Below are 25,675 nucleotides of genomic sequence, written 5' to 3'. Positions count from 1 at the left end.
GGGCGTCTGCGCATAGTGCCGGGTTTCGAAAAGCTGTCTGGACACCCGGGCATGCCCTCTGAAAAGATCTGGTAATCATGGCCACACAGCACCAACGAGCAGGCATGCTCCAGAACCCTTCATTCTCAGTATCCCGCCTACACGGGAACAGGAAGTCGCCGCAGAATGAGGACTTCCGGGGCAGGCCTGCTGCACGGCGGGGATGCCCGAAGATTTAAAATTATCGCGATCGGGGGAGCTGGAGAGAGAGGTTGTGCCACAGGACCCTGCTGGAGCTAGGGCGAAACCTCTGCCCCCCCCCCCCCAGACAAAAAAGCGTTCCACTGCCTATGACTGGATCAACCTTGTTTAGCTGACAGTTCTAAGGGGAGGTGTGCTATGCAATCTGTCACTGCTAGAGTTATCCGATTTTACGTTAGTAAAATCCGGACTCCTAGACCCGCCCCCCAGGCACACCCAGTTCCACACATCCTCACCCCGTTACACCTCAGCTCTGCCCCCCAGCCCCACCCCTGTTCATCGGGCAGAAAGGCATCTGTGACCAACGCGATGATGTCACCCACATGCGGACAAAGTTCCAGGTCTTGAAAAGCCGTCTGGATCCCCAGACATGTCCAGAGAAATCCAGACGTCTGGTAACCCTAGTCATTGCCAACCATCTCAACCCAAGCTGTCAGCTTGCAACCTTCCAGAGCAGGGGTTCAAAACTCAGTCATTGGGAAGTCGTGCATGATTATTTAACCCATACAGATTCATTGTGGAAATCCTGAAAACCCTAACTGGATATGTCTCAAAGACTGGGCTGAGAACCTCTTGCTTCAGAGAAAAGAGACACCAATCTAAGTAAAGGCGACAGGATCATTTTTATTTCAGTAGTTACAAAGATGTTAAAAATTAAACATTGCAAAATAAGCCACAGAATATACAACATACTGGGATCTCTGACATTCTTATAGTGTGAAAAAGGACAGCAGGTTAAGTCAAGAGGTCCCAGAGATGCCGTTACCCAGTTCCAGGATGGAGATTGTGGTTCAGTCCTGGATTTCCGACCATCCCATCCTAGTGTTTTATGGACAGGATCAGAAACTACAAATCCCACGCTGCTTTGGGATATAAGTTCAAAGCCAGGACTGGCCAAGAAAGTCTCCAGCCTGATAACTTAGCATCTCCAGGGGTCCTATCCAAATGCAGAGCTGCCAAACGACTTGGTTCCAAGAGGGAGAGTTTAGGCTGGTCCTGGGTTTCTAAGAAACCCATCCTAATGCTTTATGAGAACTGCAACACTGGATTTCAACGGGTCGAATCGGGGATTACCAATTCCAGGATGCTTTGGGATGTGTGAATTCAAAATCAGGACTGGCCAAAATGACTCCCTGCTGGAATTGTGTCACATAGCAGCTCTGTAAACAGACTCGTGTGACTCTCCAGGAGCTTCACTGCTGGGGCTCTTTCACCGAGTCACAGCCTAATCATGTCCTAAAAGATTTTTTTCCCCCTCCCCCCCACTTGCTCGAGTACAGGTACCTTGAAAGGCCTTGTGTGTAGAACAGAAGTTTGAAGCATGATGATCTTTATTTTGTACATTGAGATGCAATTTCAGACCAAATGAGGTTCAAGGCTATGAAAGTGGCTCTGAAACAGTTCCCTGCATGAAAAGACGATCACTAGAACGTTAAGCTGTGGATTAATGTTTACAAGACCGGCCTAGTACATCAGCCGGACGCACTTGAGTCCCCAAAGCAGGCCCAACCAGTGAAGAAATATTTATCAACGATATAGATAACCGTCCTAGCTCTTCCTTTCAGCTGAAGGACAACATCTCAAAAACCAGCAACTTAAAATGAAAATAAAATGCAGCAATTTTGTCCAGTCAGGCGAAATGAAGAGAGTTAGACTTAGGTCTGTTAATCTTGACGCCTCAGTCCTTCCTGATGCTGATGTCAGGATGTCCAGTCCCAGCACCCTTAGGGGGGGGGGGGTTGGGGCAGAAGGCACTTACAGGATTTGCACCAGACTGAAGCTCAGGAGGGCAGCAAGGCCTGCAAGCAGGGAGAACTCAATAGCCCCGACTCCTGCATTGCAGGAGTCTTCATCGCAACAGGAAACGGCCTTTGTTCCTAGGGTGTGGGATCCCAAGCTTGTAGTTTCATTTTTTTCACACAAGCTAGGTTCTAGACACTTCTTCGAAATGAACTTAAGCTCGCCTGGTGGAAGAAGAATTTAAAACCAGTTAGTCTCCCCCTGGTGGTGTTACAGAGGGGTTTGTTTAATGACATTGTTATAATGTGCTCCTTGTTGGAGCACGCATATTGTTGGCTTTGTATTTCATCGTTTATAAAATCAATAAAACTTTTTGAACTAAAAAAAAAAAAAAAAAATATGACTGCAATAGCTTCAAAAAGCTCTTTACCAGACATTCATGAAAATCTGGACATATCCTTTTTTTCAGTGGACTGTCCGGGTGCCTGAATGGATTTCCAAAACCCAGCAGCCTGTCCGGGTTTTGGAAGTCTCCGAGCTCGGGGCCGTGTCTGGAGGCCCTCTGCGCATGCGTAGCGGTCGGCACGATGATGTCATAGGCGGGCACGTACATGTGACATCATTGCATCGATGTCCACGCATGCGCAGAGGCCTTGCAGACGCGGCCCTGAGCTGTGGGGAAGGAGACCGGCGGTTCGTCTGGAGGAGGGGCTGGGGCGGAGCTGAAGGAGGAAGGGGGTGGGGGTAGGGGTGGAACAGGCGGGGTCAGGTGTTATTTTTTTATCAAAGAGGAAATATGGCGACCCTAGGAATGGTTGTACTCACCAACTTTCTTTGTAGTGGTGGAGCAGACCTCACCAGGGTTACAGGTCACTCGGGTCTCTAAGCATGGGATATTCCCAATGGTGCCTTCACATGTCATGCATATCCTCTGTCCTTCTCCTGCAAGAGGCAGAAACACAACGGAGGATTAGGAGCTGGAAATACCCTCAAAGAAATTCAGTCACAATGTCAGAATCCAGGAGCAGTAGCATAGCGAGGGCGAGAGGCTCCACTCCTCACCCCTACACGCTCCCCCCGAAACCACGCACGCACACCATTTTCTTTCACAGAACTACTTTAGAAACGCTTTCCCTTATCCACTTACCTCCTATTATTTTTTGATGTATTTAATAATTCTCCTTCCCCATTTCCCTCTCGTCTCATGTAAACGCTCCCCTCCTTTTAGCCTTAGAAACGATATCATTTTTAAAATTATATTTTATTGTGAACCGTCTAGATACTTGCATGATAAATGGTATATCAAAAATAAAGAAAACTTGGAACTTCCCCTGCACCTCTATAACTTTCCTGCCACGAGCTGCAACCCCGAACCTGCTGATATGCCTGCGTGGGCTCTCCCTCTGACGTCACTTCCTAGGCGCGGGTCCAGGAAGTGACATCAGAAGAAGAGCCGATGCAAGTGTGACAGCGGGTTGGAGGGAGTTGCTGCTCACGCCAGGAGTGTTACAGAGGTACAGGGGAAGCGGTGCACGGCAGTGGGGGGGGGGGAGAAGGAGTGGAGAAGAGGATGGGTGACACGCCCCTACCAAGTTGGCGCCCAAGGTGGACCGTCCCCCTGCACCTCCTTACTATGCCACTGTCCAGGAGACACTCAGTAACTCCTGCCAGGTCCGATGTCCCCTTCCTGCGGCTACAGGTAGCAAACTGACAGGACAGGGGTCACCAAGGGCATCGGATACTGTCTGAAAACCATGAGTTCATCTTTTAATATATTTGAAGGGAAATTCTATAAAAGGAGCCTAAAGATAGAAGCACGATAGATGCCTAAGTTAGATGCCTAGCTTAATTAGAATATTGGCTTCAATTATGAGGTTTAATAAGCTCATGATTGAAAAAAAAATTAAATGGGTGATAGGCACCTATATTCTTAGGCACGATTTCACATAAGATAGGTGTCTAACTCCAAAGTAGGTGTGCTTAGGGGCGGAGGACTTAGGCGCCATTAGCCTATAATGTAGGCTTTTTAAAACCTTGGCCTACATTTTAGACGTCTACTAGGCGCTTAAGTTTTAGTTAGGCTCGATTCTGTAATGGGCACCTAAGTGTGATTGACATGAAACAGGTGCGTAACTTTAGGCCAGTGGTGTAGTAAGGGGGATCAGGCACCCCAGTGCCTCGCCGTGCCTTCCCTGCCCCCTCACTGCCTTTCGTGTGCGCCGTTTCCCTTCCCCCGTACTTCAGTGACGTTTCTGGGGTGAGCAGCAACCCCCAACCTGCTGTCGCGCCAGCATCGGCTCTTCCTCTGACGTCGCTTCCTGGAACCCGCGCCTAGGAAGTGACGGCAGAGGAAGAGCCGAAGCTGGCGTGACAGCGGCTTGGAGGTCGCTGCTTGCGCCAGGAATGTTACAGAGGGACGGGGGAAGGGAAGTGGCACGCGCACAGCAGGAGGGGGCGGGGAAGGAGCATGTGGAGGTGGGGGAGCAGAGAAGAGGGCAGGGGAGGGGCACCACTGCCCCAAGTGCCCCCCACCCTTGCTACACCACCGCTCCTAACGCTTTAAAGCCTTACCGTTAGCGCTGTGAGGGAGGACCCCCCCCACACTACATGTACAAGTCCTCGCGCTCCCGTTGGGGGGGGGGGGAGGTTACACTGAAAAACTCCCAACCACCGAAAACTGAAAGGAAAATGGGAGTTTTCAGTGTACTTGGGGGGGTTCCTCCCCAAACCCCCCCATCACAGCGCTACCAGTAAGGTTTTAAAGTGGCGGAGTCGGCGGTGTGCATACTACCTGCACGCAATTGTCAGTGTGTCTTTGTTGGAGCGCTTTTGTCCTGCGCTTAATTGTTATGGAGCCATCTTTTTAGGCACCCAATTACAAAATCTATCCCTTGTTCCTTTCCACCTCCTCCCGGCTCTGACCTTGACCTATTTCAGAGGACATCTTGACCACCAATCCTCGGGACAGCCCCAGCCAGTCAAATTTTCAGGCTATCCACGACGGATATATGTGTGAGACAGTGACATTGTAAATGACGGCAGATAAACACCCGCACGGGTCCCTCCATTTTGACCGATACGGTCAGAGCCACACCTGCACACTCCTTCATGATTAAACCCTGGCTTCACAAACAGGGTAGTTGGCATTTCACCACCATGCCAACCACATATAGCACTTACGTATTTATTTATTCCATGTTTCTTCCACCTACATCCTAAGCAGATTCTAGAAAACATTTATACCAGTACACCATATAAAAACCTCCCAGGAAAGGGACTTGGGAATTCTGATCGACAAGTCCATGAAGCCATCTGCACAATGTGCTACGGCGGCGAAAAGGGCGAACAGAATGCTAGGAATGATTAAGAAGGGGATCACGAACAGATCCGAGAAGGTTATCATGCCACTGTACCGGGCCATGGTGCACCCTCACCTGGAGTACTGCGTCCAGCACTGGTCACCGTACATGAAGAAGGACACGGTACTACTCGAAATGGTCCAGGGAAGAGCGACTAAAATGGTTAAGGGGCTGGAGGAGTTGCCGTACAGCGAGAGATTAGAGAAACTGGGCCTCTTCTCCCTTGAGGAGACTGCGAGGGGACATGATCGAAACATTCAAAATACTGAAGGGAATAGACTTAGTAGATAAAGACAGGTTGTTCACCCTCTCCAAGGTAGGGAGAACGAGAGGGCACTCTCTAAAGTTAAAAGGGGATAGATTCTGCGCAAACGTAAGTAAGTTCTTCTTCACCCAGAGAGTGGTAGAAAACTGGAACGCTCTTCCGGAGCCTGTTATAGGGGAAAACACCCTCCAGGGATTCAAGACAAAGTAGATAAAGACAGGTTGTTCACCCTCTCCGAGGTAGGGAGAATGAGAGGGCACTCTCTAAAGTTAAAAGGGGATAGATTCCGCACAAACGTAAGGAAGTTCTTCTTCACCCAGAGAGTGGTAGAAAACTGGAACGCTCTTCCGGAGTCTGTTATAGGAGGAAACACCCTCCAGGGTTTCAAGACAAAGTTGGACAAGTTCATGCTAAACTGGTGAGACTGGACTCATTTGGAGCACTGGTTTTGACCTTGGGTCCACCGCGTGAGTGGACTGCTGGGCAGGATGGACCACTGGTCTGACCCAGCAGTGGCAATTCTTATGTTCTCATCCGTCCAATGGGCCAGGGTCAACCTACAAAACAGGCACTTCCAAATGCATATGGCTTCAATGTCTCTTTAGCTGCTCTACAATGCTCCACAGATGTAAATTCCGTGGTAGCTCGTTCCACAATGAAGGGCCAGCTATCGAAAAGGCCATTGCCCTAGTATCAGCAAAATATACAGTAGCGTGGTAAGGGGTAAGGGGAGGGTGGGGGGGTGGTCCATCCCAGGCGCGGTCTTCCTAAGGATGCAACGCACCCTCCTTCTCTCTGCCCCCCTGCTCTTCTCCTTGCCGCACGCATGTGTGCCCCATTTTTATTTTTTTTTAACTTCCTCGGCACAAGGTTGCTGCCCGCGTTGGCATCGGCGCTCTCTCTGACGTCACGTCCGGGACCCGAGCCTAAGAAGTGACGTCAAAGGGCGAGCTGAGACTGACGTGGGCGTACGGCTCACGCTGGAGAAGTGAACAAGGGAAGGTGGCGCATGAGCACTGGGAGAGAGGGACCCCACAACCTCTGGCGCCACTCACCCTTACTGCACCATTGCACAATTATTACCAAAACAATCGAACAAGATTGCACACCGCGTTTTATCATTTATTTGTAGTTTTGCTATATCGCCATAATTGCCAAAGCAAATCTCTCTCTATATACAGGAGAGTCAACACACAGTCATTCCTAAAATAATGAACCCCCCTCTTTTATGAAGCCTGAGAGCGCGGGCAAATGCGGGTTAATTTCTAAGGTGCAACAACTACATTCTCGTAACAAATTCGCTGTCCTATTACAATTCGATCTCTTTGCAGCTTTCGATGTTGTCCACCACGACATACTACTTTATCAACTTTCCGAGATAGGAATTGATTCCATCGTCCTAAAGTGGTTCTCAAACTTCCTACGCTCTCGCTCCTACACTGTCAACACAAATGGCACCATGTCCATTCCTTGGACACCATCTTGCGGTGTCCCTCAGGGATCACCCCTATCCCCTATTCTCTTTAACATCTATATGTCCTCCCTGAAACTCTTCCAATTATCCCTCCTTGAAACAATCTACACATACGCTGATGACATCCTTGTCCTTCTTGAGACAGACCAGAACCTCACCAACCTCCACGAGAACATTACAGCTTGCATAATGAGACTCCATTCCTGGTCCTTCTCGGTACAGATGAAATTGAATGAATCAAAAACAAAATTACTCTGGCTCGGCCCAAAATTAGAACACCTGCCCACCCTCTTCACACTACCCTCAGGCGCTGCACTACTGCTTGAGTTCTCAAGCAAGGTCCTTGGCATCATTATCGATTCTTCTCTCTCCTTCAATGACCACCTCAACTCCTTGGCTATATCATGCTTTTTTAGCCTCCACATGCTGAGGAAAGAAAGATCCTATTTTCGCCAAAAAACATTTTGCCGTCCTTGTCCAATCCATCATCCTCTCCAAACTAGACTACTGCAATGCCATCTATTTAAGCCTATCAAAAAAAGTCTTCAAAGACTCCAGCTAATCCAGAATACTGCAGCCAAGTTGATTTTTGCAAAACGCAAGTCTGACCATGTCTCCCCACTCCTAGCCAAACTTCACTGGCTCCCAGTGATTTCCAGAATCCATTTCAAATGCTCCTGCCTGGCTTTTAAGATCATTCACGGCATCCTTCCTCCCTTAATCCCACTATCTTATAACTCCTCGAGTCCTGACTCTACCAGACCTGCCCAAAGGTATAAACTATCTTTCCCCTCTCTACACGGTATTCGCTATGCAGGCAAACTGGGAAAATCCCTTCTCTTCAGAATCACAGGTCTTTGGAATGACCTTACTACTCCGCTGCGGAACCTGGGCTCCCTCCAATTATTCCGCAAGCAACTGAAAAACTGGCTTTTCACTAAAATGTAATTCTACCCCCCCTTACTCTTCTCTTCTATATATAAATTCATGTAAACCTTTTTTTTCCCTTCTCTTCCTATATTTTAAGTTCTTGTAAACCGTGCTGAGCTCCACATCCGTGGAGATGATGCGGTATATAAACTTAAGGTTTAGTTTAGTTTAGTATAGTAGTGTGGATGAGAGGCACTCGGGGTGATGGCACCCCTCCTCCACCCTCTTTTCCACCCCCCTCCACCTCCACATGCTCCTTCCCCGCCCCCTCCTGCGGTGCATATGCCGCTTCCCTTCCCCCGTACCTGTGTAACATTCCTGGCATAAGCAGCGACCACCAAGCTGTTGTCACACCAGCGTCAGCTCTTCCTCTGACGTCACTTCCTTGGTGCGGGTCCAGGAAGTGACATCAGAGGAAGAGCTGATGCTGGCGTGACAGCATCTTGGGTGGTTGCTGCTCGCACCAGGAATGTTACAGAGGTGCATGGGAAGGGAAGCAGCATGCACAAGCAGCAGTTGGGGGAGGGGGAGGGAGTTGCGGGCGGACAGAGAGGAGGCCCTCTACCTGCGCCCTCACCAAGATGGTGCCTGGGGCAGACTGCCCCCCTTACTAAACCACTTTCTTTAGGGATTGAATGGGCATCGAGAAAGTTAACAAATATTAAGAGCAGATTGAAATTGTTATTTTATTTTTAGTTCAAATATTTTATTGAGAATTTAAATGTTACAAGTACAAGAAGGACGAGAAGAGACTAGAAGACTTCAACATTTACACGCTGGAGGGGAGGAGGGATAGGGGTGATGGTTCACTGTGTATTGAAAGCTTCTCTACCGCTGTTAATGACTGGGGGAGCCAATTCAGTGCGGTTTATATGAGCTTCTGTAATGGTGTTACAATATAGGGATGGCTTCAATACAGACATTGTTAAACCATAATCAATACCTTGTAATTAATACAAGGTGAAATGAAATATTTTCAGTTACAGCACCCCAGGAATGGAATCATTTACCTATTCATCCTCGAGAAGAATCAGTATTAGAATGATTTAAAAATTCTCTAAAAAGCTTCATTTTTGTCGATGCTTTCGGGAATTAGCTTGTATAGAAAATCACAAAAAACCCGAAAATACTTAGGAGGCTAGAGAATCAACGTCAAAAAAGTAAACCTCCCAAACCCCAAGAAATGGGCCATTTCCAGCTTTGTCAATCCAAGCTGCGCCGGATTATTTGGAGAGTCGCAGCGCAATCCAGCCGTTCCTGAGGAAGGGGGTGTGCACCCCCGAAACGGAGTCCCGTTGAACGAATTAAGATCTCTGCTGGCTGTGTGTTTCCACGGAGAAGCTAAGTACTTCCTGTTGGTATTTTCACTTTGCTGGATCTGGATGTTTGAATTTGGCCCCCCGGATAAGGGGCAGAGACAATTGCTGTTTATGGTGGAGTGTGTGTGTGTTTTTTTGATTAATTATTATCTTTTTTCACACCGAGCACTGTTGGGTGCACTTTATTATTAAATTATACACGGAGTAAAAGCCCGGGGATGTTTCATAGTTAACACCCTTCTGGGTGTAAGCCAAGTGACAGCCTGTACCGCTGGATGTTCCAGTGGGTGGCTGTGTGACTGAGAGCTCTCCTGTGTTTATCACTCATCAATTAGTGGTAGTTGTATATTCGTCACTCCACCAGTACCGCTTTCATCTCTCCCCCTTATCTGGTTCCATTTCTTGGGGTTTGGGAGGTTTACTTTGTTCTTGAATTAGCTTAGCATAAATCTACTGATTTCTTTTGCTCCGCCATTAATGCTGTGATCTTGAAGAATGAGCATGTCTAGCTAACAGGGTCCCCCTCCCTCAATTGTTCTTTTCTTTTGAAATTGTAGTTCCACCCTTAGCTCCACCTTTTCGTGTATGACATCTATAGTTAGTCCACTGTATGTCTCTATGTGATTAATTTTAATGTACATCACTTTGAATTTATTATAAAAGCATTTTTATCAAATTTTAATAAAACTTGGAACTTGGAAAAACTTGGAATACAGAGTTAGCGTTTTCTGAGTTGGTTCTCAATGTTGTTGTTAGGTGCCGTCGGCTCGTGCTCGAGTCCTAGTGACAAAATTGAATCGCGGATCGGAAAATGAAATCGGTTTTGTGCTAGGCCGGAAAGGTCCTCCAGCGTCATCCCCCATGGTTGTTTTCAACCCGTCCAGCGGGTCGCCCTCTTCATCCGGTTCCTTCGATCTTCCCAAACATGATGTCCTTCTCCAGTGATCTCTCTTCTGGTGGTGTGGCCAAAATAAGACAGTTGTAACGTCATCATTTGGACTTCGAGTGACATAGCTGGTTTGATCTCTTCCAGAATCGATTTGCTAGTTCTTCTGGCAGTCCACGGCATGCCTAAAATCCTTCTCCAACACCAAAGCTCAAATGAGTCAATACAGCCCTCTTAAACCTTAATCAATCCTCTTTCTTATTTCTGCCTATAATATATATAACTAGTCTTATAGCCTGTTACATTAAAGGGTGCTAGAATATATATGTGTGTGTCTGTCTTTATTTCTTTTTCTCTGTCTCTTTAGCCGCTTTCTGTATTTCTGTCTTTCTTTTTCCTCGGCTGTCCACCACCACCTCTTGCCTGCTCCCCCTGTCCATTCTCCCTTCCTTTTATCTCTCCTGTGTCCACCATCACCCCTTCACTGCTCCCCTTATTCAGCAGCAGCCCTTCTCCCTTTGTTTTACCTCCCCCCTTGTCCATCAGCACCTCTTTCCTGCTCCCCCTGTCCAGCAGCAGGCCTCCCTTCCTTTTTCTACCCTCCCTGTCCATTAGCACCTCTTTCCTGCTCCCCCTGTCCAGCAGTAGCCTCTCTTCCTTTTTCTGTCCCCCCTGTCCATTGGCACCTCTTTCCTGCTCCCCCCTGTCCGGCAGTAGGCCTCCCTTCCTTTTTCTGCCCATCAGCACCTTTTTCTGTCCATCAGCACCTCTTCCCCTGTCCATCAACACCCCTTACCTCCGTTCGCGTCTGCCCTTCGCCACAGCCGCCTCAAGCCACCGCGGCCTGCAGGTGCCGACAGCCGCCGAAGCATGCAGGTGTCAACAGCCGCTGCACGCGCCTGAAGCCGACAGCCGCCTTAATGTTTCCGCCATCCCTGCCACTGCCACTGTTTGAGAGGTCCGCGGGACCGAATTCGGTCAGCGTGTCTGGGGCTCAGGAGGAGGAGTCCTGGTGTCACGCATGCGCACTCCTGCCGACCACTGACCTACAGATCAGGGATCATGGAACACGCGTTAAGAGTGCGCATGCGCGCTTAGCATTTTATTATTATAGATGAATCTACCTCGTACATACCTACTTGTACATAACTATATAAAATATATCATATATTTATTCATATTATACCTTCTTATACACACACATAAATATATACATCCATATCTAGTATCATGTACTGTGTTCATACTACTCCTGTTTGATATGATACAGACATTTAAATATTTGAAAGGTATTAACAGGACCAAATCTTTTCCAGACAATGGAAATTGGAAAAATTAGAGGACATTAATTGAGGTTGAGGGGTGGTAGACTTAAGAGTAATGTTAGGAAATTCTTTTTCACAGAGAGGGTGGTAGATGCCTAGAACGCCCTCCCGAGGGAGGTGGTGGAGAGGAAAACGGTGAGGATCGCTAATTAGAATACGAATGGGCTAACTTTCACGGTCTGAATCTCGCCAAGGAGATGGCTTGGATAGGCTGGTGGGAGCTTCAACGGCAACTCCAGTACCTAAGGACAGTACCGGGCACTCTCTAAAGTTGAGAACGAGAGGGCACTCTCTAAAGCTAAAAGGGGATAGATTCCGTACAAACGTAAGGAAGTTCTTCTTCACCCAGAGAGTGGTGGAAATCTGGAACGCTCTTCCGGAGGCTGTTCTAGGGAAAAACACCCTCCAGGGATTCAAGACAAGGTTAGACAAGTTCCTGCTGAACCAGAATGTACGCGGGTAAGGCTAGTCTCAGTTAGGGCACTGATCTTTGACCTAAGGGCCGCCGCGAGAGCGGACTGCTAGATACGATGGACCACTGGTGTGACCCAGCAGCGGCAATTCTTATGTTCTTATGTAGACTTCTAAGGTCTACGGCCCAGAAATAACAAAGAAAAAAAAGACAATTTTAATTTAATCATGAAATTATAACGCATGCGATTACAGGGCAGACCAGATGGACCATTCAGATATTTATCTGCTGTCATTTACTCTGTCACTGAGGGGTCCTTTTCTTAGGGTGCACTAAATGCCGACATCCATTATATTCCTATGGGCACATTAGCATATAGTATGCGCTATCATCGTCAGGGCAGGATTAACCAATAGGCCAAGTAGGCCCGTACCTAGGATCCGAAATGGTCAGGGGGGCCCAATGAAGGAAGGCATCAACATTGTTTTTTTCCAAACGGCGATGGGCCCCTCCAGCACTGATCGGCAATGCGGGCCCTCCCCATCGACGGAAAGTAAGACAAGCCAGCGGTAAGAAAGGCAACGGGAACTATAACTGTGCAAGCGGTGCTGCTTGCCCAAAGCTTCCCTCTGATGCAGCTTCCTGTTTCCGCCTGTACTTGTGTGCCTAGGGGCCCTCGACAAATTAATCCTGCCCTAGCGATCGTGCACTAAATCGGTTAGCGCACCTTAATAAAAGGACCCCCTAAGTTACAAGAACAGAACAAACACGCAATCAAAAGAAAACAAAAGCGTCATATGATACACAGGAAGTACAAAGATGGCCATGTTTGCATGAACAACCCACTCAAGTTCTCAGCGGAAAGGCTGCATTCTTATAGACTCGTATTTCAAGTGGGAACAGGTTTTCAATTCGAATCGAAATTCTTGGTATGAGTTTATCACTTGAAGTGTGTGTGTGGTAGAGACTAGAGTTCCACAGAAAGGGAGCAAGCTAGAAAAACCACAGAGTTGCGTGTTGCTTCCCATTTTGTTTGCAATCAATTTCATCCTTAAGGTGTCTTCCCCTCCCATTGAGATACACGGCACCTGCGCTCATAGCATCTGATACGAATGCGATATATTAAACGTACACTTGATCAGTGTTCCCGCTAAGCTGCGCTGGCGCACAAAATATTACATCGCAGCGCACAAGTTTCTCGTCACAGCGCACACACGTGCTTGCAGGCAGGCGAGCTGGCAGTCCATGTAACGCGTCGCAAAGGTAAGGGGAGGCTGGGGGAGGAATCGGACGTCGGGGTGGGGGTGCGAGCAGGGAGGGGGGCGATCGGAAGAGGCGTACGGCAGATGGCAGGGCGGCGAGAGGAGAGTCGGGTGGGGGGGGGGGGGGGAGTAACACCGGAAGAGAGCGGCAAATCCGGGCAAGGCAAGACTTGCAGAGGCGTACCTAGGGGGTGCGGGGGGTCGATCCCGACGGTCCGCTCAGCTCGCCAACAAGGAGAGGCAGCCGGACTCGCGTACGCTCCGACCGCCTCTTCTTGGGGATGATGATGAAGATATTGATGATATCTAACTTGAGTGAAGAATTGATTCCATTCCAGTTTCACAACAATTATTCTACAACATATTGAGTGAACTCTTCTCACTGAAGGCAAACTTTGTGCCCAATAAAATGGTTTTCAATATTTTGTTTTAATGTATTTATACTTTTGTGTAGAAGCTGGAATTGATAGATTGTCTAGAAATTGAAAGCATCAAACGTATTGTCTTCTGGACTGTTTTTAATTTACAGTTTACACATATGGATGTAACAGACATAACTACATTTGTTGTAAAACATTTATTAAGATATCATTTCATCCCTACAATTTCTGTAGACTGTTTTAAAATAAATTTGAGTTTTTCTGGTAAAAAAAAAAAAAAAAAATAAAGAATTTTGTACTTTCAAGAATTAATGCGTTGTTTTGTGTTCTTAAAAATATTATTTAACGTTATTTAATTTAGCGTGTAGGCCTAAAATTCCTTTGAATACCTCGTCCTCATGTATCAGCAACTTTGACAACATATTTATTTGGCTCATAACTTGCTGGCGCCCGATATTTTTAGCTCACAGTGAAAAAAGTTTGCTCACAACACCCGCCCGCTTAGAGGGAACACTGCGTGATCCTGGCTTGTTTTTACCATTTATAGAACATAGATGTCTGCCCTGCACTTGGTCTTACTGGAACAGTCATGCACTGATGCCATTGTATGCAAAGCTATCCCATGCATGTTCATTGTGGATGGCCTGAAAATCCATTTGGCTGGGTGATTTCCAAAGACTGAGTGAGAAGCATTGTTTCGAAACCTCTTAAAACAAAATTGCAAAACCCCACAGAGCTCTTCCCCTGTACAATGCAGCTTTCCTTACTTAGTACCAAGATGCTTTCTAATCTTCGAGCAACATTACATAGCCTTATTACCCTTCTCAGTCACCAAAAGCCAAGACAGGAACAAGTAAAAGTATTTGATTTTCTGCAGCCAATCCATACTGTGATTGCATTATACAGGAGAGTGTCTAAACATGGGGAGAGGGGGGAGGATAGCGACACAGAGGGGACACGCTGGACAGGAAGCATAAAGAGCACAGAGGGAAGAAGGATGGTGGTTGCTAAGAGAGAAGAAAGGACAGGAGACCCTGAAAAGAGTATTAAGAAAACACAGAAAAGCAAAAAAGTGACATCGAGACTAAGGCAATTGTTAATTGTAACATGTCAGCTTTGGGAAATGTGCATCTTTTAAGTTTCTATATATATTGCTATGGTAGGTTTTCTATTTACTATATATCTAGAATTTGCTTTCTGAAGGGTTTGTTTACTGGAGCTCTGAAAGGGTTTCCTCTTCTCCCCCTCCCTTTCCATGCCTACTACCTTGGGAGAGATGGTGTTATAGAGGGCCCTATCTTAATTCACCTGGGACCCATTCGGTCCTAGCAGCATTTGGATCAGCTTGTAATGAACCACCCCAAATCTTTATGCAACATCAACAAAGAAGTTTTATAAAACAGGCCTTTCATCCCAGTCTTCTGAACATAGTAAGCCAGTCTAGTTTTCAGGATATCTAGAATGAATATGCATTTGGTAGATCTAAATCTCTCCTGAATATTCACTGCAGATATCCTGCAATCCTTTCAGGTTGGTGGTTCCCCAGGATTGGTTTGAAAACCACTGTATTTTTAGAACATGCAGCACTGATTTCAATGAATAGAATCAGGAACTAAAAATACACCACATAGGTATTTAAAGGTCTATCATATCTCCCCTCTCCCACCTTTCCTCCAAAGTATACATATTGAGATATTTAAGTCTGTTCTCATATGCCTTATGATGAAGACCACCTACCATTTTAGTAGCCTTCCTCTGCACCAACTCCATACTGTTTATACATCATCTTTTTGTACACATTTTCTAAATGAGGTCTCACCAGAGTCTTATTCAGGGGCATCAATACATCCTTTTTCCTACTGGCCATACATCTCCCTAAGCACCCCAGCTTTTGCGGTCACCTTTACAACCTGTTTCGCCACCTTAAGATCATCTCATACAATCACACCCAAGTCCCGCTCCTCTTTCTCGCATAAAAGTTCTTCACCCCTAAACTGTACCATTCCCTTGGGTTTTTGCAACCTAAATGCATGACCTTGCATTTCTTAGCATTAAATCTTAGCTGCCAAATTTCAGACCATTCTATTGCATATTGTGGTATCATCCGCAAAGAGACAAATCTTACCCGACAGCTCTTCAGCAATATCGCTCACCAAAATGTTAAAAAGAACAGGCCCAAAAACTGAACCTTGAGGCACACCTTTGGTAACATCCCTTTCGTCCAAGTGATCTGGTTCATAGACAACTCGGCGAAAGACAAAGGCGCGCGCCGACAACTGAGCGCAAGATGGAGGCATGCGCCGAAGAAAATTACAGTTTTTAGGGGCTCCGACGGGGGGTTTTGTTGGGGAGCTCCCCCAGTTTACTTAATAGAGATCGCGCCGGCTTTGTGGGGAGTTTGGGGGGTTGTAACCCTCCACATTTTACTGTAAACTTAACTTTTTCCCTAAAAACAGGGAAAAAGTGAAGTTTTCAGTAAAATGTGGGGGGTTACAACCCCCCACACCCCCCACAATGCCCCCACAACGCGGCGCGATCTGTATTAAGTAAAGTGGGGGGTTCCCCCCCACGCTCCCCCGTCGGAGCCGTAAAAACAGTAATTTTGTACGGTGCATGCCTCCGCGCTGCGGTCAATTGTCTGCGCGCGCCTTTGTCCCGGCGCGCTTTTGACCTGACACCAAGTGATCTCCATTGACCACTACCCTCTGTCACCTTTCACTCAACACAGTTCCTCACCCAGTCCATCACTTTGGGGCCCATCCCAAGGGCACTCAGTTTATTTATTAGATGTCTGTGTGGAACACTGTCGAAGGCTTTGCTAAAATCTAAATATGCCACATCTAGTGCACTCCCTCTATCCAATTTTCTGGTCATCCAATCAAAGAAATTGATCTGATTTGTCTGACAAGACCTGCCTCTAGTGAATCTATGATCTGGAAATTGGAACAACAGAGTTGTTAAAAGATACATGGACTGTTAAAACTTTCAGGAAGACCTTGGAAAATTGGAAGACTGGGCATCTAAATGTCAGATGAAATTTAATTTGGACAATAGCAAAGTGAGGCACATTGGGGAAGAATAACCCAAATCATAGTTACCGGATCCTAGGGTCCACCTTAGTGGCCAGCACTCATGAAAAAAGATCTAGGTGTCATCCTAGATAATATGTTGAAACATTCAGCTCCATATGCGGTGGCAGCCAAAAAAGCAAAAGGAATTATTAGGAAAGGGTGGTGGACAGGAGAGGTGGACGCCTGGAATGCTCTCCCAGAGGAAGTTATTGCGGAATCCACCATTCTAGGATTTAAAAGCAAACTAGATGCACATCTCCTTACTAGAGGCATAGAGGGATATGGGTGACTAAAATTACGCCAGGTGGATCGCCGGACTTGATGGACTGAAGGTCTGATCCGGAGATGGCAGTTCTTATGTTCAATGCCTCTGTATCATTCCATGGTGTAAGTTCACCTTGAATACTGCATTCAGTTCTGGTCACCGCATCTCCAAAAAGATATACCGGAAATAGAAAAGGTTCAAAGAAGCATGACCAAAATATTAAAGGGGATATAAATTCCAGGGTGTGGGGGCTACTTCTGAGAAGGCTCGCAGAGGATACAGATAGTGATGTTTATTGAGAGGACCTCAGAGGTCTTGACGGTGTACCGAATAGATCACTTCGCTCCCAGGAAGAAACACACCTCCAAGCACTCCCTGGTCGTGCCCTTCAACTACAGAATGTCAGACAATCCTACTCCCATTTCATGCCAAACTACTGGAACAAACTAGCCCTACAGCTCAGATCCCTCGAAGGGCCTCTGAACCTTAGGAAAGCAATAAAAATATGCCTCTTCACCTAATCCCTTGCCTTCTACCGTACATTTAAAAAAAAAAAATTGTACATTGGAACTAGACCCTCTCTACATGTCATACCAGTATACACATGTATCGTAAGCATGACAAATTGTAACCCATTTTGACTGTATATTATGTATGTTAACCCATAACCCTTTCTGAGCTCATTGGGGATAACAGGATAGAAAACGAATTCAATAAATAAAGAGCTAGCTTGTCTTTTAAGTATTCTGGTCCATTTTGTCTGAGGACCTTGAAAATCAAACACAGAGATTTAAATTTAGCCCTGTAAGGTACTGGTAGCCAGTGTGGTTTGTGCAGGAAAGGTGTGATGTGGTCCCACCTCTTGCAGCCTTCTTTCGGTCATGCTGCAGCCTTCTCAATTAGTTGCAGCTGATGCAAACTCTTTTCTGGTTACACCAGTGCATAGGGCATTGCAGTAGTCTAATTGTGATGTTATTTTAAGTGAGAACGATTTAGGTCTTTCTATTGATTTATGGAGTTCTTTTCTTTATGATGATTTTACATTTGCATTTTACTGCAGGTATCACACTGATACAGCTGGAAAGGGAACTTAGGGTTGATTGACATAAAGGGTGAGGCCATAAAGGCTGAAGGACGCGGGTTCTAAAGTCATGGAGATAAATATGTTTTAAAAAGTAAGAAAACCTTATAGTGCCTAGTATAGAATCAGGAACAGGGCAAAATGATAGTTTTGAAAGTAATTTTAATACAAGCAGCCAATGTGGAGCTTTAGAAAGACAAGATATATAAAAGAGAGCTAATGAGCAAATAAAATTGATCATATCACAACTTTACTGAGATCCCTTCACTAGCTTCCTGTTTACTAGAGGATCCAATTAAAATGTGCAACTGTAATTTTCAAAATCATATATGGTATTTTTTCTCCTTTGGTCCCTGTCTCATTTAATTCACAAGAAATCTTTAATTCCAAGAGCTCTCAGAAATTTAAACTTGGCTTTCCCACTATTAAAGGAATGCAAACTATGGCCAATTGTTGTCGATCATTTTCTTTTTTATTCGCAAAAGTTCGGAATGACCTTCCTTCTATAATTAGAGTTCTCTCTCATCTACCCACTTTTCGTAATGTGCTGAAGACATATTTATTTCAGAAATTTACTAATGACCCCTTCTTTTTCAAATAATCAATAATATTTTGTTACCCAATTCGAGCCCTTCTGTTGGGATGAATCGGTATTAAAAAATCAAAGATTAGATTAGAAAATTCTGGTAGAAATAGGAAAATCTGAAAACTGCTTTTCACACTGTTGAAACCCAGAGCTCATCTTTTGATGTGTGAGGAACTGATCTGTCTGCATTTGCCACTCATTCCCTTCAGCAGCCTCTGGCTCCAGCCACAAGGTGACCAAATATACATAGTTTATAGTTTAAATAAATTAATGAACTCAAAAGAAAATAAACTATCTTCCCAGAGGAAAACAAAAGATCTTCAGCTCTCAAAAATGGGACAAACCCGTTTCCCATTAAAAAATACTTATATATATAAAAAAAAAAAAAAAACAACAACCCCAAAAAACTTCCACAACCTTCCTTTTAAACGAGATTCAGAAGGTTTTTGTTGTTGCAGGAGATGGTATTTTTTTTCTGTACCAATCTCATAAGAAAACAAAGTTTTTCCTTACAACCTAAAGAGTTTGATGTTTTCTTTGGGGAACACAAGAGCAAGGGACATGTTAGAAAACAGATTTGTTGTTTTTCTTACCAAAATGAAGGCACAGGAGAGCAATGACAGTCAACAGGAGAAGCTTGTTCATGGTTTTCGTTCAGCTGATCTCTTCCCAGACAGAGAAACTTAAAAGTCCCCTAGTTGGACAGTTCGGTGTGCCCCAGCTCTGCTCCAACACTGCTTCTTAATCCAAGGGATGCTCTGAAAACTTCTGCAAAAGTTCCTTTCCAGATAATTATATATACACACCCAGCTATTACCTTGGATGCTGAGAGGCTTGTCTGCTTTGTACTGGATTTCTAAAGAATCGGCTCCACCTTGTTTTGGAGAGCATCATGAGGGAGGATTCAGGGAGAGACAGGATAGCAAACTTTGAAGTTTATGGCAGGAAAATGCTTATCACTATGCCCAAAGGTGGAAAGTTACCGTAACTAGCAAAAAAAGGAAAATATATATATATTGGGACGAATGGCTGCATCCAACCCATCACTTCTCAAATCAGAAGATCTAATTCCTGGGCTTTGCTTTTTAAAAATGAGGAGGGGAATCAGAAAGAAAGACCTCCTCTGACCGATGGCATGTATGGGTGTACAGGTGCAAGATCCTTTATCTGAAATTCTACAAAACCAAAAAGCTCCAAAAGCCGTGTTTTGGGGTGTAACATTGTTGCTTTACTAATTTGTACAAAAAAGCTTCCCTTTATGAGCATCAAAAGTAAAACCTGGCCCTCTAATAAGGGACTCTGATAAGATAAGTATATATTTTTTTTTTTTTTTGCTTTAAAAGATGTTTTGCATTGCCATTAAAATGCAATTGATTGAGATATTTTTGACACAAAAGAGAGCTATGAAAAATTGACATAAAGAAAGTAATCGTTGAATAAATTAGAGGATGGGTTTTTATGCCAATGACTGAAGGGTGGCAGCTTTTGAGAGTCAAGTACCTCTGTAATCAAAATTTAAAAAAAAAAAAAAAAAAAATTTAAGTACCTCTGTAATTCCCGTATATCGTTCTCAGGCTTTTCCCATCTTCTACGTTTTTGACTGGAACGGTAACTGTCAAACTCTTTAGGAGAGCTAGGTTTTGATTGTTGAGATGTAATATTACTCACCCATTCCTTTTTTTCCCCCTAGTTTTACACTCCCATTTACGCCAGGGTTTTTCTTGGCCTAAACGCATGCGCCTAAATTAAGCTCCTACCGACGCCTACGTCAAACCACACCCAAAATCCACCCAGATTCCACCTCTAACTATGCCTATGTTCTGGTAAGAACCTCGGAGCAGACACTTACCCCGAAGTGGTAGACGCCATTTCAAGTTCAACTCAGTCACTCCCCTATGTTCGTTGACAGGCTCCTAATTCCTTACGAATCCATAAGATCACTGAGATCATCTCAGCAACCTCTTCTGATTATCCCCTCAATCCAACAGTTGTTCTACGATACAATGGGAAAAAACATTTCCTCGGCAGTTGCACCAACATTATGGAACTCCCTTCCCCTAACCCTACAGCAAGAAACTAGTTTAAATAACTTTAAATCCAATCTTACAACTTTTCTCTTCAAATACGCTTATGAGATTTATAATTGATAATAAAAAAAATAATAAAAGCGAAGAGGACAGTTCCAGACAACCCAACTTCCCTGATGTTTTCTCCTGTATCTTCTCCTTTTATTTTAAATATTGTATCCCTGCCCTTTTTCCTTTTTTTTCCAATGTTTTGTCTTCATAGTTGTTATTAGTTTGTTTGTCCATCACCCGATTTCTAATTAATTTTTTAAAACTGTAAAGATGTGTTATGTAAAGACATAATAAACTTGAAACTTGATAACTGCTAATTAAATTTTTTAAATGGTTTTTTATTTGCTTTTTTGCTGTTTTTTATTTGCTTATTCAATTAATCTTAATTGAATAATGAAGTTAGGCACCTAGATTGGCTAACTTCATTGCGCCTTTTATAGACTCTGGGCTTTAGAGCCAATATTGTTTAAACGTACAGAGACTTTGAACAGCCATGTTTTACATTTCAGAAGCACTGGTGGCCGCTGTGTGTCACGTCTAAAAATAACATCCCCCTGAAACCAGTGTTTCACAATTAAACAACAAACCAGTTCTAGCTGAGAGAGAAAACCCTGACCTCAGCGCCCCACCAATTTGTGGGACATCGGCCAGGTCTGGGTGTCAGGATTCCTATGCAAATATTCGTGAGGGATGTCTCCAGGGCTTTGGACTATGGCTGATCTGCGTTCCCTTCCATATCCTGAAAAACAGGTTTGATTGAAAGTCCCGAGGGTCAGCTTTGGAAAACCCAGCATAGAAACATAGAAACATAGAAATAGACGGCAGATAAGGGCCACGGCCCTTCTAGTCTGCCCACCCCAATGACCCTCCCCTACCTTTCTCTGTGAATAGATCCCATGTGTCTATCCCATTTGGCCTTAAAATCAGGCACGCTGTTGGCCTCAATAACCTGAAGTGGAAGACTATTCCAGCGATCAACCACCCTTTCAGTGAAAAAGAATCTCCTGGTGCCCCCGTGCAGTTTCCCACCCCTGATTTTCCACGGATGCCCCCTTGTTGCCGCAGGACTCTTGAAAAAGAAGATATCTTCTTCCACCTCGATGCGGCCCGTGAGATACTTGAATGTCTCAATCATGTCACCCCTCTCTCTGCGTTCCTCAAGTGAGTACAGCTGCAACATAAATAGCAGTTCTGTCTTTATGCTCTAACGATGGCCGTTGTGCTCTGAATATTGAATTAACTGGGCATGTGCTAGCTAGCTTTAAAAAAACAACAGATAGCCAATATCGGCAGCCATGTGCGGCCTTGTATTGAATATCCAGGTTTACCGCCAGCAGCAGTCATCAGCGGTGATACCTGCCTCAGGATGAATATCGGAGGGCAGATGTTTATGTTTAATTAAACTTGATATATTACCTTTCAGAAGAAATCACAGCGGTTTACAATTAAAAACAGGAAAAGAAATTTTAATGAGTGGTGTGTGCTGTATACGAAAATATGAAAATATTATTGCTTTAAAATCTTGTAAAAGAATACACTTTCGTAAAATTTGGGCATCCTTTGATAATTTCTGTAACCCCTTTTGAGTTTTTTGCCTTTTTGTATAGTTTGCATTTTGACCTTGAATTTTAAGTAACTACCTATATAACATATATTTTGTGCTTCTATTGTTAACTTTAAAAATGCAATAAAATCTATTTTTTTTAAAAAAAAAAAACAAGAAAAGAAATACAATTATGAATAAGAGAGGTGGTTCATTTCTGCTGTTCAGGCTAACCCATGTTTGGTTTTACCCTCCACCATTGCATGTTAGATTTGTAGTTCTCATTGCCGTGGGTGTTTTTTTTTTTTAATTTTGAATGTGGGCTCCATATATCCCAGCATGCCTCAGGGGAAGGATAAACCCAGGACTGAATCAGTCTCACCAACGGAATGGAACCGGATGGTCTTCCTGGGCATTTCCTGGTTTGTGTGTCTTCTCTGTGAAACAAGAGCAACACATTCCAGTAATCAGTAGCATAGACTTTGCTAAACGTCTCAAGACCTTTAAGTGGGGTTACCATATGGCTCCAGAAAAAGGAGGATGGATTGAGACATCCGGGTTTTACTTTCATTGTTTTCGGTAGAAGTAAAATCCGGATGTCTCAATCCGTTCTCCTAACCATATGATAACCCTACCTTTAAGAACATTAGATGCAGATTTCCGACTTCTCTATACAAATCTGTCATCTTTGTGTATCCATGATAAGTTAGCAGAGTGAATAATTATCATTTATAATTACCTGTTGTAAGAGGCAGCCAAACCCAGCAAAATCTGACCAGGAATATCCAGTATAGGTGTAGCCAAAACTGACAAGATGAGCTGTTAACTCCCTGATCTGAGCACTTGCTTTATGCCACCTTCATGAAGGATCCCCAGGAGCTCAGAATTAACTCCTGTAGGTTCGGCCAGTAACCCCTGTTATCGTCTATGCCAAAATTCATGGTTGAAGAACACGGGGCTAAGTCGTGGGCCAGACCCCTCCCCCAAAATAGTATTAATTGCACCTTGCACGTCCCTTGCCTCATCTGGAACGTCAGAGAGAAGGCTTCCGGATCAGGCCCGTGGCTTTGTGCACTGAACCAGTTAGGAAGAGGGAGCTGGCTTGAAGATAACGCCGCATCGATCGCACGTGGACCGGCGGTTGAAGAACACTGTTTTAGGCCTGATGCACGTGCTGGCCCTGTAGACCGGCAGAAATTTCTGTGGACCGGCACTGGTCCATGGACCGGTGGTTGAAGAACACTGATGTAGAGGACCAGCTCAAGATAAAGATCTCACTGGTTACAGCTAATCAAACCTCTTCTAGGGTTGGTAAAGGTCCACTGGAGAGTGTGTGTGTGTGTGTGGGGGGGGGGGGGGGAATTCCCCAAATGGACAGCTATCAGTCTTTCATCTCTGTAGTGGAAATAATTCTTAAGCAAAAAGGTCAGACTGTCACTTTAGCAGTGGTTCCACAAGATCAGGATTTTCTGATCTGAAAAATAAGGGTTACCATTGAAAGCTAATTTTTTTAAAAAAATGCATTATGTTAGTCCAGTAAAAAAAGGTACCACCTTATTTCTTTCATGTTTTGTTTTAAACTGGACTAACACGGCTACTGCACCATTTCACACACAGGCGGGACCAAATTAAACAACAGTATTCAGTCCTCAGGCAATTAAATCTGCAGGCAATCCACTGTGAATGAAAAGCACATCTTCTCCTGAGAAAATGATATACAGCAAGCTTCCAGTAGTCTTTTCTTTTTGGCTAAAACTAGCACGTGGCTCTCTGGGTTCCTGGGAGCTGGCTGGGAAGGCACAGCGATGGGGCCGACGCTTATGTCTACTTTTATTCACATTTGAATGCTTGAGTGTGTGGTGCTGTGGTTAGAGCTACAGCCCCAGCCCCCTGGGGTTGTGGGTTCAAATCCCACACTGCTCCTTGTGACCCTGGGCAAATCACTTAACCCCCCCCAGTTCCCCACGTACATTAGATAGAGTGTGAGCCCACCAGGACAGATAGGGAGAAATGCTTGAGTACCTGAATAATTTGTAATCGGCATAGGCTATGTGAAATATAAATAAATATTTAATGAATTGCCTTATTTACCCTGTAAATCAAGATGATGTATAATAACTAAAAGAGCGATTTTGAAAATAATTCCCTTAAATATAGCGCAGAGTAGCAATCACATGGGAAAACACATCCCTGTCCCCCTGAGCTGATGCGATGCCAGGCTCCGGGATTCTACTTCCTGGGAATTGGCTGGTATCTCTGCCTGCATGAGCCGATCTGATGCCAGGCTTCTGAATTCTACCTCCCAGGAGCTGGATAGGATGGCGCAGGGGTGGGGCTGATCTCAAGTTTCAAGTTTCAAGTTTATTATGGGACTTGATAAATCGCTTAATCGGATATTCTAAGCGATTTACATTTAAAATTTACAATGTAAAATCAAAGAACAATAATAATGCAATACATAATAATACATACAATTTAAATAATGGCTAAAATATTCTAAATTTAAACAATATAAAACACTAGGAAGGGAGGGATGAAATATAATTTTAAAGTAAAGAAGAAACATTAAGGGCATATACAAAAAGGATATACAGTAATTAAAACATGTTCAACCAAATGATTAATTCATGAAATATAAAATTATGTAGAAAAGGCATCTTTAAAAAGAAAAGTTTTTAACTCAATTTTAAATTTTCCAAGGTCTTTCTCCTCCCGTAAAGAAATAGGGAGGGCGTTCCATGTTTGAGGTGCCGTACAAGAAAAAATAAGTTGTCTTCTTGTATTAATCTCCCTGAGCTGATGCAATGCCATGATCCTTAATTCTACCCAGTGCCAATACAACATAGGTCTTTAGCAGTTCTCTTGCTCATCAACGGCCTTTTCCAAGCACTGGAAAGGCGTCGTGAGTAGTAATGCATTTTCTTCCTAGGGTTAGTTGGAAAAGAAAAAAGGTTAGAAGCAGGGTGGGAATTTGTTTCGGAACTACTTAGACAGCCAAGGACCCTATAAGACCACTGAGGAAGGCATTTTTATTTTGCCAAAACATGGCCTATTTGGGTCATTTGTATTTTATAAGTTATTGGGCTTTTATCCTGTGAATTGTTTTCAAGATTATCGTTTATAAATTATTTGGACGCTTATTGATCTACAAACTGGAACGTCCGGTCTTCTGTTCCACAATCTTTTTGTCGTTTTGCTTTTTCACCTTCCTCCTGCACATTTCCACGGATCGCAAAATTAGGGATCTCTAATAATGGAACCGAGAAATCAGAGTTCAAATCCCCCCTCCCCCGATGCTCCTTGTAACCTTGCTCCACTGCCTCATATACAAATTTAGGGCTCTCCTCTCCTTTCCAGGCTGCATTTTGGAAATGATGCGGCTCGTTGACATAGGGCCTGACTCTATATATACGGCACCTAAAAAAATCAGTAAACCGACGAAAACGCGCAGGACATTGG

At 44.5% G+C, this 25,675-nt stretch overlaps 1 protein-coding gene across 1 annotated transcript; it reads right to left on the bottom strand.

Annotated features, from left to right (window-relative positions):
* Positions 1-840: 840 nt before the first annotated feature.
* Positions 841-19,375, bottom strand: LOC117346731 (prostate stem cell antigen-like). The gene is made up of 3 exons (XM_033916787.1): positions 19,189-19,375; positions 2,806-2,922; positions 841-2,204 (listed from the first exon to the last, which is right to left on the bottom strand). Exons 1-3 carry the CDS (start codon positions 19,238-19,240, stop codon positions 1,996-1,998), a joined length of 378 nt encoding a protein of 125 aa, XP_033772678.1. The 5' UTR covers positions 19,241-19,375; the 3' UTR covers positions 841-1,995.
* Positions 19,376-25,675: the final 6,300 nt, after the last annotated feature.

Source organism: Geotrypetes seraphini, chromosome 12 (assembly GCF_902459505.1).
Source record: "Geotrypetes seraphini chromosome 12, aGeoSer1.1, whole genome shotgun sequence".
NCBI lineage: Eukaryota > Metazoa > Chordata > Amphibia > Gymnophiona > Dermophiidae > Geotrypetes > Geotrypetes seraphini.
The sequence above is the reverse complement of the archived record's forward strand: the minus strand, read 5'-3'. Positions and strand labels throughout refer to the sequence as shown.